The sequence below is a fragment of the Pelodiscus sinensis genome, chromosome 23 (assembly GCF_052426305.1).
Source record: "Pelodiscus sinensis isolate ZL-2025 chromosome 23, ASM5242630v1, whole genome shotgun sequence".
NCBI classification, from domain to species: Eukaryota; Metazoa; Chordata; order Testudines; family Trionychidae; genus Pelodiscus; species Pelodiscus sinensis.
Window position 1 is genome coordinate 11,641,247 of NC_143074.1, and position 13,940 is coordinate 11,655,186.

A 13,940-nucleotide genomic window follows, 5' to 3' on the forward strand; every position below is an offset into this window, starting at 1 on the left:
GATGTGCACCACCAGTAGAAACACATGCTGCCAGCTGTGAGTGTAGTGGGCACTCTGCTAATCAACTAGGCGTCACATGAATCTCTTCAGGGTGGCTGCCGAAGTGCTCAGCTTACAGTGAACACTGCCCTCACGTTTACTTGTTTTCCTGGTTGAGAACTGCTTTAGGGCTACCAAAGGAGGTTGACATTGCAGCTTCCTGTAGATCAGCCCTTCACAATACAAGCGACCATTCTTGGTGTTTTTCCAGTGTTGGATAAACACAGGTTTAATTCTTTTTATCATGATTATTTTACCTGCGTTGACCAGTTAAAATAAAACTGAAGTCCCCAATATAAATGTTGAAGAATAAGAATGAGAAAAAGAGAGCTCAGCTTCTGATATCCAGGATGGAAAGTGAGACCCAAGTTACCAGTCTACAACTTCTCGTCCACAGAAAAAGATATCACATAGAGTGGGATTCTGCTTTTGTTTTTTGGCTACCAGGACCCTTGTAAAGACATTCCCTGCAAAGGAGAATGGCCCATTTCCCCTTACAAGAGGTAGGGAGGTTGGTTTTCTCTCTTGGAATGAAGGGACCTCTTGTTCCAGCTTGGAACTGAGGGGACCAGGGAGGAGAATACTATTGTGGCACAGTATCTGAGGAATGTTGGAGGAAGTTTAGGAGCAGGGGAAAGAAGGGAGCAGAACTAGGATGAAATGAAACAGGGATCCATACCTCTTCGAAGGGGAAGTAACTTGTTCTCTAGCACATCTCGTGCATCCGTTCCTTCATCCATGAGGTCCAGTTTAGTGATGACACCAATGGTGCGCTGGCCTATGGGGACACAAACAGATATGATTTAACGTGGACCAACAACAACTTCTTTAAACTATAGTTGGGCGGAGGAAACACTGCAAATTTCCTGACAAGTTTCCACAGGGGCTCATGAACTCAGCTCATGGGACTTCCAGTCTCAAGTTTGGGAAAGAGAGACTGGAGCACACCAGTGGGCTGGGAGAGGAGAGAGGGAAGATTGATTCTCAGATCCCCCTCCCATTCTGAGCTACTGCAGAAAGGCAACTTAGGTAAAACCACCTGCACTAACAGGGAAGCCTCCTTCAGGGAGAAGACGAGTGACTGTAGGGTGGGAAGCATTACAGATGTGGTCACCTCATCTCAAAAAAGATATATTGGCATTGGAAAAGGTCCAGAAAAGAGCAACGAAGATGACTGGGGTTTTGGAACGGGTACCATATGAAGAGAGATTAAAAAGACTGGGACTTTTCAGCTTAGAAAAGAGGAGACTAAATGGGGATATGATAGAGATCTATAAAATCATGACTGGTATGGATAAAATGAATAAGGAAAAGTTATTTATTTGTTCCCATAACATAAGAACTAGGGGTCACCAAATGAAATTAATAGGTATCAGGTTTAAAACAAACAAAAGAAAGTTTTTCTTCATGCAGGGCTCAGTCAACCTGTGGAACTCCTTGCCAGAGGAGGTTGTGAAGACCAAGACTTTTACAAGGTTCAAAAAAGAACTAGATACATTCATGGAGGTTAAGTCCAGCAATGGCTATTAGCTAGGATGGTTAGGAATGGTGTCCCTAGTCTCTGTTTGTCAGAAGCTGGGAATGGATGACAGGAGAGGGATGCCCACTGGCCACTGTCAGCAGACAGGATACTGGGCTGGATGGATCTTTGGTCTGACCCAGTCTGGCCGCTCTTATGTTTTTATGTTTTCTTCACTGGAGGGAGAACCAGGAACTTCTGGAACAACAGCCCATGTTGAAGCATCTTCAATGGGGTTGGACAGGGCACTGCCATAGGAGTCTGTGTCTGTTTCTTGAGCAGGGGAACATGTCTTAGCATACACCATTTCTCATGTCCAGGGATAAGGGAGAACCAGATCTAGCGCCATGCTAAAGCAAAAACAGAGGCTGGATTTTACCTTGGGGGTCAACCTCCTTTGCGATCTTCAGGGCATCAGAGTTGGCAAGATCAGAGTTAGCTGGGGATACAGCCAGGATGAGGCAGTTCTCTTTGGTAACAAATTGCATGAGCATTTCCCGGATCTGGAACTCAATGTCAAGTGGCTGGTCTCCCACTGGGACTTTTGTCATCCCTGGTAGGTCCACAAGGGTCAGACTCAGGACTAGACAAGAGAAACAAGAGGAGAGAGTGAGGGTCCCAATAAGGGTAGCTTATATTTATGAGAGGCATCTGTAAATTTAAGTGTCTGCCACTGGCTTGCTGTGTAACCTTGGGCAAGTCACTTCATCTCTTTCTACCTCAGTAGAAAACAGGGATGAGGACGCTGACCTCCTTTTTAAAGTTCTGTGTGCTGCTGGTGATGAAAAGTGCTAGGTAAATAATCATGTTAATAGAGAAGTAGCACTTATCATGTCGAGTAGGAGACTAGGAGCCAGAAGATTAGGCAATATTCCCAGATTGTGTCTAATCGTTAGAGTGGGTCACAGGACTCCTGAGTTCTACTCCTGTTTCTATCCGTGACTGTGTGACCCTGGACAACTCACTTCTCACTCAGAGCCTCAGTTTCCCTTTCTATAAAATAGGGCTATTAAGATTGACTAGTCTCACTTAGGCTACATCTACACTGCAGCTCTTTTCACGGATACCTCTGATCCAAGGAACGCATCTGCTTTACTGAAAAAAATTTGGAAAAGCGGACGCGTCCTTTTGCCGTCCCTGTAAACCTTGTTGTACTAGGAAATAGGGACGTGCCAAAAGAGGATTTTCTAAAATTTGGCACCATGTAGATGCACCAAATTTCAGGAAAGCTTCTTCCGAAAGAAAAGTGGAAAAAGATATGCAAATTGCAGTTCACAATTCGCATATCTTTTTCCAACTTTTCTTTGTAGTGTAGACACATCCTCAGTTGTTTAGCAGTTTAAGGAGCTTTGAGATCCCTGGATGGAAGACTCCAGACAGGGACAAGTGATTATCAATACAAATATATTGCTGTGTTTTAATTTCTGTTAAAGGCTTTTTATTTGCCACATCCTAGTCTCCTCAGTCTCCTCCTGCCAAGGCACCTCAGTGTAAAGTGGGAGACCCTCCTTTCAGTATGTCTGATGTCTACACACCACAAGTCATTCCTGCTCAAGGGCCAAACAGTGCATACATGACTAGAAATATAAGCAGCATCTCCCCATCTTTGGTGCAGCAAAGAGGCACTGAGGAAAGAGACAGAAATACTGTGAGAAAGGGCTGATTTTCAGTGAGTCATTCATTCCATCTCCCTTTTGTATAGCAGTAAACAATGCACATCGGCCCATTATTTAAGAGAACAGGACCCATATTATACGCTATTGATTTTGATGGGGGATTCCACTTAAAAATACAATTGTGTGACATGATCCCAGATTTACTGTCAGCTTTTAAATCTGAACAACCACTTGAGCATCATTTGGAAGTGGCAATTACAGAGTGATGTTGGGGAAAAAAGGCCAAGCACAAGATGATTAACCAACTCTAGGGCATATCCTGCAATCCTTACTCAGACAAATGTCCAAATATCTATGACACAAGTTTTGCCTGATTATGGTCTATTGAACTGGGCTCATTAAGATTAGGGGCAGGATGTAAGGGGTAAGGAATTAGAGCAAAGGCAACAAGAGACCCTGTCTTGAAATCAGCGATTCTCCAACTGCGACATTCTATGGAGCATATGGAGAGACCTTTGCCATCTCCATTCTGAACAACACATATCCCCTCATCATAGTCTGAGAGCAGCTAATTTAAATGTTGAAAGAAAACCCAGCAGAGGTAATAGTGGAGTAGCACTGGCAGAGTATGAAGGGAGAGTTTCCAGCATCTATTTAGGCTTACAGAATTATTTAGTATTTCAATCAAAAAGAAAATCTCGTCAGCTATAAAGTCTTTAGAAAATCCTTAGTGGTCTTTATTTTTTATGGAGAGGGAGCTAATCTAATCCCATTTCAAATCCCATACCCCCATTTCCCTGTAGCACAGGCCTGGGCAAAATCTGGCACATCTGGCCCGTCAAGCCACCAGATCTGGCCTGCGGAGGCAGCGGGGAGCCCCAGGCAGGCTCCGCAGCTTGCCCTGCAGCCCTATGCACCCTGCAGAAAAGCAGCTGCAGGGCTCCATTTCTGTTTTGAAACTGGAGGAGAGGGGGAAGTTTTAGGAGCCACCCCGACCCCAGCACATTCCCATTGGCCAGTTTCTGGCAGAAACCAGCCAATGCGAGCTGTTTGTTAGAATAACAGGCAGCTAAGAAGAATCATGCCCCCTCTCCTGGGCTCAGTTATTCATGGAGCACATGGCCAGGCAAGCAGGCAGGCTGGCTGGGAAACATTTTAAGCCAGTGTTTCTTAAACTTTTTAAGACCGAGAAACACCAAACAATATTTTTATTTTATGTGGAACATCAAGGATTTTTTGTTGACCAAAAAAGAAAAAGAAAAAAAAGTCGCCTGCCCCTTTAAGGGTGGCCATTTTGAATTCTGTTGTTCTCCGTGACACACCTCTGACTGCCTCGCAGCACCCTGGTGTGCCGCGGAACACAGTGTAAGAAATACTGTTTTAAGCTCTGCAGGCAGGCAGGCTAGTTTGGCAGCTGACAAGTAACTATCTTGGCCACAGCCTGCTTCTGGCACCCTAGCCCTTTCCTGTCTCCCTCTTACACCCATACCCCCTCCCAGATCTGGCACCCCAATCTCCTGCCCCAGATCACAATCCCCTCTTACCCTAGGTCACATCCCAAACCCCTGCACTCCAGTCCCCTGCCCTCGGTCACAACCGCCTGCTTCATCCCAACTCCTTCCCAGACTCCGGTCTCCCACCTACACCCGAGTCCCTTACCCCAAGCTCCCTTTTGCACCTAACCTCCATTCCAGACCCCACATCTCCATTAATATCATGAAAGAGTGCAGCCCTCAACCACTTTCCAAAATCTTGGAGTGGCTCTCATCAAAAATTATTGCCCACCCCTCTGTTTGAGTATGGACCCAGGCTCCAGCATGGGGCAGCATGGTATTTTACTGCCACATGGCTGAGTGAGATGTCACAATGTATTCCAAAGGCTGGAGATTGTTCAGCATAGCCTAGCTTCTTGTGGGGATTAGGGAGGAAAGAGTCTGCACTGCAAGCTCTCAGGGCAGCTATCTCTGTTCTTACTACCTTAGCTCCAAGACAGAGCAGCATCAGAGAGCAGAGTAAACCCCACAATTCTATCCCCCAAAATACCCTGGTCTTGGATGCTGTACAGTACATACCATTGGGAGAGTAAACCCGGAGGTTAATGGGGACAGGGGAAATCCCCTTGTTGGAGCCAGTAACCCGGTCTGTCTCAGCCTCGATCTCCAGACGTATCTCTTCAAAGTCAGTGAACTTCTTCCCTTTGCAGTGTAGAAACTCTCCATATTCTAGTCAAACACCACAAGAAAGTTACAGATAGTTTCCTCAGCCCAATAGGGACAATCAAAACGGATAAGCTGTGGCAAAGATCTCAACCTCTAGTGCCGGGAGGCTAGCAAAGAGGAGGTAACTAAGGTACTACTATCAATAACAGCAGCTGAGGGAATCCCCTTCCGCTCAACCCAGAGTACCGCTGATCCTTAGTTCATGTCCCAGCAGGGAGAGAGTCCTCACCTTGATATCCAATTAATGATTCAAGTCTTCCTCTGCTGAAACCAAGGCAGCTAAATATACGCCTGCCTGCAGGGATGAATGCTGCCACACACACACACACACACACACACACACACACACACACTGCAGTGGAACAGTGCTTAGTGTTGTGTGATCAGTGTCTGTTACAGTGTTGAGGGAAACAGAGGTGTCATCCTCTAATGGCAAGAGGACCATATTTCTGCTTACCAGTTACTCAAGCAATAGAGCTACTGCTTTACAGACCTGAGAAACACAAACTGGGATAAGTCTCCCACACTTTCAAACTCTTAAGAATTTTGCCACTCATTTCTCAGCAATCCCTCTGATTTCAATGAAAGTTCTGCACAGGAAACACTAGTAAAGTCTGACCCTAAATTACTGGCAGAAAAAATTCTCCTTGCATCTTCATGGTGAAACTTCAGATCCCATTGGCCCATTTTAGTGACAGCAGAAGAGACAATTTTAGCTAATGTACTCCTGATGTAAATAACTAAGCCCAAATGTCATTTATTTTTCTGTAACTGACATCTGATGCTTAGTTCTCAACACATTTAAATATTACTATAGAAACTCAGTTATGAACACCAGAGTTATGAATTGATCAGTCAACCACACACCTCATTTGGAACCTGAAGTACATAAACAGGCAGCAGCAAAGACAAAAAAAGGCAAATGGGGGAAAAAGGCTCTGCATTAAACGTAAACTACTTTAAAAAAAAGAAAGACTTGACAAGGTAAGGAGACTGTTTCTATGCTTGTGTCATTTAAATTAAATGCAAAGCAGCATTTTTCTTCTGCATAGTAAAATTTCAAAGCTATATTAAGTCAATTTTCAGTTGTAAACTTCTGAAAGAACAAACATAAGGCTTTATGCAAAGTTACAAACATTTCAGAGTAACCGACAACCTTCATTCCCAAGATGTTTGTAACTCTGAGGTTCTACTGTAGTAGCCAATCCTAAGAAAAGCTGGCTACTGGGAATCCAGTCTCATCCATGCAATAAATTATGGGTCTGCAATTAAGGGAAAGTCATAAGGAGCTTGATGAACCTACCTCATAAATTGAGCACAAGCCGATGAGAATCACTTTGCCCCTGAACATTTAATGCACCCTACATTTTAAATAGGCTGTAATGAAAACTGGCTAAATGAATACTATTTTTAGGGGACAGATTCCGATTTGCTTTCTCACAATGAGTAGTACCATTGATTTCACTGGGACTGCTCTCAGTAAAATAGAACTCATGCTGAGCACAAGTAACAAAGCCTGGGTCCTAGTGAGTTTAGTGCTGTCAAAAAAGTGTCAGTTTGACAGCCTTGTAGACTGTTGTCTTCTGTCCCTGTTCTGTGGGAAGAGTTCAGCAAATCCTAAGATGGAATGGCCATTTCCAGGAGTGAGGCAAGTTCATCTCCATGTCCCAATCATTCCTGAGCCCTTTCTGAGAAGGTCAACAAATGTGCCAATTTGGTGTCAGTTGTGGTGATAGGTTGTGTGATGTGGATATCTATCTGTCCATGGGAAACAGAGTGAGAACAAACTTGATTTGCATAGGCCACCCAAAGGCTACGTCTACACAGCTTCCTTCTTCTGCAAAAGCCTATGCAAATGAAGCACAGATTAGCATATGGCTGCACTTCATTTGCATAATTAATTAGGAGCTGTTTTTGCGCAAACCCCCCTCTTGCGCAAGAGCCATTCTTCCTCATTTTTAAAGGAAAAACGGCTCTTGCGCAAGAGGGGTTTTTGTGCAAAAACCTCTTAAACAGCGCCTAATGAATTATGCAAATGAAGTGTGGGAATATGCTAATCCATGCTTCATTTGCATAGGTTTTTGCAGAAGAAGGAAGCTGTGTAGATGTAGCCAAAGTGTGTAAGATTTTTCAGTACATTCTGATTATATTCCTAGAGAGTAGTCATAAAGCGTGTTAGAGGTTGGCCATGAATATTTTTTCTGTCTGGGATATAGCACTACAGAAAATGGTGGTGGCTACACATTCCCTTGTGCCATGCGCTGGGTTAGGGAGGGGATGGAGAAGACTCACATACCTGTTGTAGAAGTTACCAGCTGCAGGACCAGTGGGCGCCTGGTGACAATGCCAGATCCCCGAGGCAGGAAGTCCCTGAAAAGAAAGGGGAAGTTTTAATGAGTGATGCTTCCTTCCTTCAATGGCACTTCCTTCCAAAATTCAAGGCACTGGAAAGCAAATTTCCCTCCCCTGAAGAAAATAAAGTTAAAAGGGGAGATTTCCAACAGCGCCTGAAGGATTTAGGTGCACAACCCCCCTTTGAAAGTCAGAGATGTGCTCCTAAATCCCTTAGACAATTCTGACAAACCCCCTAAAGGTATTCTTAATACACTGATTTTTACAGAGCTCTATCTTTAACACTCCCCACAGTACTGGAGAGACCTGTGTCTCGTACTCCAGAATGCAGGGGAGGATGGGACTGCCACAGCTCAGAGTGCAGGAGAGTCCTGCCTCACCAACAACCCTGTTCCAGATTGCTGGAAAAGCTTGTACCCTTCCCCACCCCCAAAATGGTTCCCTCCATAAAACATACAGCATTTCTATGTCAATCTAATACAGCTTTCTATAATCAAGGAGCAGACGCCTGGGTTTGGAGAGATGAATCCAGATTTAACAGAAAAACAACAACGGAAGGGAGAAATCCAAGCAATATTTGAAATGCTCAGAGACTCATGGGATGTTGTGATGTAAAGAGGATTGGGCTGGTTAGTGATCACTCAAGCCCTGTACCTTGGATTTAGAGGAGAGGCTACACTGTTCAGACATGGCATATGATCCTTCCATAGCAGACAAGGGCTTGCCTCCACTCCTTCTGGCTGACTGCTGAAAGCCAAGAGCTGCTGCCAGTCATCAGCCACATCAGCTCCTTCCAAAACCAATTCACCAAATGGTCAAGTTGCTAGAATGCATGACATTTCAGAGAAGGAAGGAAACCCGTCTACATCCATTTCCTAATGCTGACTAAAGCAGCCAGAGCCCACACATGCTTTTTTCTTTCTTTTTCATCCAAATGCTTCTCTCTTTTTTTAAAAGCTAGGCCGACTTATTGCCTGTATTGATGACCTTGCTTGTGCACTTCCCTTGCTCTCAGCTGCAGCTGCTGCGTTTTGCTGGGGCTTCTTGTGGTGGCAAGGTTTGGGGCTGTGATTGGTAGGGTTTGCCCCCCCATCTGGCACTGCAGCTGAGGTCTAGGGGAAGGGGTTTGGGGCGGAGGGGTCACTTACCCAGTCAATTGGCCAGTAAGATGGCAAGCCCCAGCCCCAGCTGGCTATTGTCTTGCTGGTGTGGCTGCCCCCAGTGGTAACTCTGAAAAACAGCTGCTCTTCTGATCAGCCCTCTCCCTTTCCAAGCGATGGAAAACAAGCGGATTCAGTCACATCCCATTTTTCTGGCACAACCATACCCTAACCTTGCTTTAAGTTAGGATAAGAGGAAGCAGCCTACCAAATTTGATAGTCTTAGCTCTTACAGTTTAGGAGGAGTTCTTAAACAAATGGACTCATGGATGGACAGACAAACAGACAGATGCACATTTCTAAAATATATAGATAGATTTAAATTCTCTCTGTCTCCATTTCACCGTCTGTAAAATGGGAGTAATAATATCTCCCTCTCTCATGAGGTGCTGTGAGGGTAAAATTCTGTAAAGATTGGAATGGGCACAGCTACTATTATGAGGGAAGGACATAGAAATAATTATATATTTCTTATACCCAATAGCTCTATATCACAGCAGGTGAAAAATCTGCTGTCAATTGTAATGTAATTGTAGTGTAACTCTGGAGTAACAACATAGAAGTCAATGTGGTTGCACTAGATTTACACTACAGCAACAAAGGAAAATTTAACCCATTCTCAATATTCCAATCCTTTCAGAAATCTGTGTTCACTGAAGTCTTCTTTTCAACTCCCCTTTTCCAAAGAACAGAGCCCAAGTTTCTTTATACCATTAGAATTACAGCTAAAGCCACTGAGTCTCTATATCATTCTAGGTGCTGGCTGCTCTCTCATCTCTGTTTACATAAAACATTGTGGGCAATATTCCAAATAAAGTCCCACTCTAGTGTTACAATATTTTCTTCTGACATAACTGACGTCAGTATTTATACATCCAAGAACTGTATTGACTTGTTCTTTTTTACTGTGATTAATTAGGGCTGTCAAGCGATTAAAAAATATAATCACGATTAATGGCGTGCGCCTCCCCTTTGAAACGCTGCCATGGTGTTTCAACGGGGAAGTGCTGCATGGAGCCCAGGATCAGCTAGAGTCCCCAGCTGACCCCAGATTCCATGGAGCACTGCCCCTTTGAAGTGCAGGGGCAGCGTTTCCAAGGGGAAGCACAAGGTGGAGCCCGGGGTCATCTGGAGTCCCCAGCTGACCCCGGGCTCCATACAGCGCTGTCCCTTTGAAGTACCGCAGTGGCGCTGTGCTGCCCCTTGGAAATGCTGCCCCAGCACCTCAAAGGAGCAGCACATTAGGAGCCCAGGATCAGCTGAGTGCCCAGCTGACCCCAGGCTCCACGGCTGCCCCTTTAAAATGCCGCCTCTGGCATTTCAAAGGGGCTGCTGCCGTGGAGTCCGGGGTCAGCTGGGGACTGCCGCAGCGGCACTTCAAAGGGGCAGTGCAGCATTAACGCCTGTGATTAACGCGTTAAAAATGTAATGCGTTAATCCTGGACTGCAGGCGTTAACGCATGTCAATTGACAGCCCTAGGAATTATATCATGAGTGAATGATGTTCTATTACTACACACTCCCTTCTCCAGGACAATATATATGGGCCTGATTCTGTATGCTGATTAGCATCTTATGCAAAATGTCCAGTGCCCTAAATTCCCATTGTAGTAGTGGGAAATGTGCGCCTTGCAAGATAGAGCCTAATGGAACAAAATTGCTCTTCACAATAATCTTTGTGTCTCTCTGCTCTGAAGCTTGATTACTATTGATTCCTTATTTGGATGGATGTGGATGCAGATATGCGCAGCTCAGTTTTGTGGGTATGGATGCAGATGCGGTTACAAATTTTGTATCCACGCAGGGCTTTACTTATATTATGCCCTTTGATAGTTTTTGATAGTTGGGATTGTCCTACCAATGCATTTCCTCCTGGACACAAAATTTAAGGTTAGTCACCCAGGCCTGGTGAAAGAGTGTGCAGTGCCCAAGGCAGCACACTGAGCCGCATGGCTCCTGGCAGGGTGGGCAGGGCCGAGAGTTGGGCAACACGGGGCCCTGAATGTGCGGAGCCATGGGGCCCTGAATGAGCAGGACCCAAGGTGACCACCTCTCTCCTCAAAGGCCGGGCCTGTAGTCACCCAAACCCGCCTGATTGCCCTGACTTCAGTTTATTTGCCTGGGTGAAAATTGGCACAATTTGGTCTCTAATTCAGAGAGGAATTTAGGCCCCCACCTGTAAATTAGCAAAGAACATGTGGAATGTAACCTGCATGGCTCCTATTGACTTTAACAAGAGTCAGGTGGCTCTAACTGTTAAAAAATACCAAACAGTGTTATGCCAATGAAAACAACTTGATGAAATTGACACTGAGAAAAGCAAGGAGGCCCTTTGGCTGGTTGCTTCAGTGATGAATAATATTTCCTGCTTGACAACCCATCTGCTGACTTCTGGACAGAATCCCTCTTCCCACAGTATGCCTGCTCCTTCTCCCTTGTCCCTGTCTTTCTGCAAATGTATCGGTGCTGCCTTTCCTGCTCAAGTGGAGTCCATTCCATTGGTGGAACCCTACAACTAGGGACTGGTAAAATGCAACAGCTAACTGGCTACAAGCCTAGCCAAGCCAGGCAAAAGACAGGGACAAGGATGCTTGTCAGCTTCTTGCAGCAAGCTTAATAAACTGTTCCTGCCAATGAAATACACTGACAAAGGCAGTGTGGCCCTGACTAGTTGCTTAGTCGTAGCCTCCTTGAAAGAGGTGTTAGGCCCAGTACAGGAAGGGGGAGAACTATATTAGCACTAATTTTGTTCTCTGCTTTGGAAGAAGGATTGTAAAGTGATTAAATTAAATCAGAGACAGGGAATTGATGCAGGAGACAAGGACAATTAGGCTACATCTACACTGCAGGCTTTTTGCGCAAGAACAGCTGTCCTTACACAAAAACACTGCATACGCGTACTTGCGCAAGCAAATTTACAGTAAAGCGTCAGAAAACAAGGCTTCTTGCGCAAGAGTTATTCCTCTCCCTGTAGTAAATTTATGCAACATCCCCATAAGGAATAAGCCCTCTTGAGCAAGAGCACGTCCACAAGAAGGCTGTGTAGACAGGCAACAGGGGTTTCTTGTGCAAGAAAGCCCTGATGGCCATTTTAGCCATCAGGGCTTTCTTGCACAAGAGAGCATCCACACTGCCATGGATGCTCTTGCACAAAAGCACATCTCTTCCACAAAAGCACATGTCAGTGAGGATGCACTCTTGTGACAGACCTTTTGCACAAGAGCTCTTGCACAAAACAGTTCTTGCGCAAGAAGCCTGCAGTGTAGGCGTAGCTAAATATTCCAGATAACTTGGGCAGAAAAAAGCAAAAAGGTTAGAGAAACTGGCTTATTCTGTTCCACGAAGGATGTGTAAGGTAATGAGGCTAAGGCAAAAAATAGAAAATAGGAAACTATGCCTTCAGTGATAACATTGCTCAGTTCTGTAGCATGACATGATGAGGATATTTCAAGTTCTAAAACAAAGGAGACTCTGGGGTGACATAAAAAGCAGTGCAATTTCTGCATGTCATTACACAAAACACAGTACAAAATGTGGTGAATGAAATATGATGCTAAGTCAAACAGGAAGCTGCTGTCTTGAACACGACTCAAAGTGGAGTAGAGAGAATCTTACATTAACAAAAACAATTAAACTGTGTTTAACATCCCTGACAACTTTGAAACATTCTGACTTTCAAGGCTTTTGAATATGAGCTACATTTTCTCTACCCTACACCTCATGATCAGCATAGGCCTCCTGAAATGGTAATGAAACCCCCCAGTCCCACCACTGAGGGAGACAGCCGCCCCATTCACATAACGGACGTACTGATTTTCCATGCACATCTGACTTGATTATTGGCGCATGGCAGGGACGGTCCGGGGCCGGGGGGCGAAGGGGGACGACCTTAGAACTCGCCGCCCATGCCAGCGTTCAGTCAGCTCCCCCTTGCCTGCGCATGCTGCACAGCGTTTGCAGGTGACCAGGGAGACGCCCAGGCGTGACGTGACGTCACGGCCCGGGACTTTAAAAATGTTCGGTGCCACGTGGTGCAGGCCTAGCTTCCGGTTCAGAGTCCAGGGAATTTTTGGGCCCTGAGTGCAGACTCCAGCCCTGCAAGTGGAAGGCAGAAGGTACGGTACGGCAAGGCAGGGCAGGGGGAAAACGAGGGGGAAGGGGTGGGAGAGGAAGGGGCTTGTGTGGAGGGGAGAGGGGAGAGGGGAGACACAAATGCCAGGGGGCCAAGTGCAGACAATGAGGAAAAGGGCAGGAGGGGAGGTATCAGTGGGAGGGGGGACAGGGTGATGCTGTGAGAGGAGAGGAGAGGAGGGAGAGGAGAGGAGAAGGGCATTAGGGTCTGGAGGGGGAGGGGAGGTGCTGGGAGAAGGCTTGAAAGGAGGGGTGGGCATGAGAAAGGCAGGGATGGAACAAGTCATGTGTGAGGGCACAGGGGCATGAGGGGAATGGAGCAGAGAGTGGTGAGGGGGTGGGCATCAGGGAAAAAGAGGGCAAAGGGCTCAGGGGCAGTGAGGGAAGGGGGAGGCACCAGGAGGGTGCAGGGCTAAGGGAAGGTGCAGGTGCCAGGAGATTCTGGGGGTGAAGCAGAAGGGCAGACACCTGCAGGGGAGGGACCAGCACCAGAGGAGAGAGGCAGGGCAGGTGTGTAGAGAGAGGTATTAGAAGAGGGGATAAGGAGGGGTAGCTCACCTGATCAGAGTAGGGCAACTGGAGGAGTGGGAACAGGAGGGAGAGAAGGGCTGGTGGAGGGGGTCAGGTCGCAGGAGGGCTGAGGGCAGTGAGAAGGGCAGGAGTCAGGATAGCAGAGAAGGATGAGGAGTTGGGGGACAGCAGGCACCAGAGGAGAGGAGCAAGGAGAGGAGACATGGCAGCAGAGAGAAAAGGTAAAGGTTTAAAAATATTTATTAATAACTTGGTATGCTGCCCGTGGCCAGTTTGTTTGTACCCCACGGTGCAGTTTGGGCTTATGTGGGGATCAACACGTGGCCAGCGAGTGGGAACCAAAACACAAAAATAGTCAGTGTAATGATCTTCT

General features: G+C 46.1%; 1 protein-coding gene across 13 annotated transcripts in view; it reads right to left on the reverse strand.

The window, feature by feature from the left end:
• DNM1 (dynamin 1) overlaps positions 1–13,940 on the reverse strand; it is a 127,913-nt gene that overhangs the window by 70,958 nt on the left and 43,015 nt on the right. For all 13 annotated transcript variants that reach the window (XR_016347775.1, XR_016347774.1, XR_016347771.1 and 10 more), the window contains exons 2-5: positions 7,690–7,763; positions 5,247–5,396; positions 1,938–2,141; positions 719–817 (exon numbers count right to left, since the gene is read on the reverse strand). Coding sequence is in view for 7 of the 13 variants with exons in the window: in XM_075905872.2 (XP_075761987.1) it covers positions 719–817; positions 1,938–2,141; positions 5,247–5,396; positions 7,690–7,763 (527 nt within the window). In the remaining 6 variants the exon portion in view is untranslated. The remainder of the gene's footprint in view (positions 1–718; positions 818–1,937; positions 2,142–5,246; positions 5,397–7,689; positions 7,764–13,940) is intronic.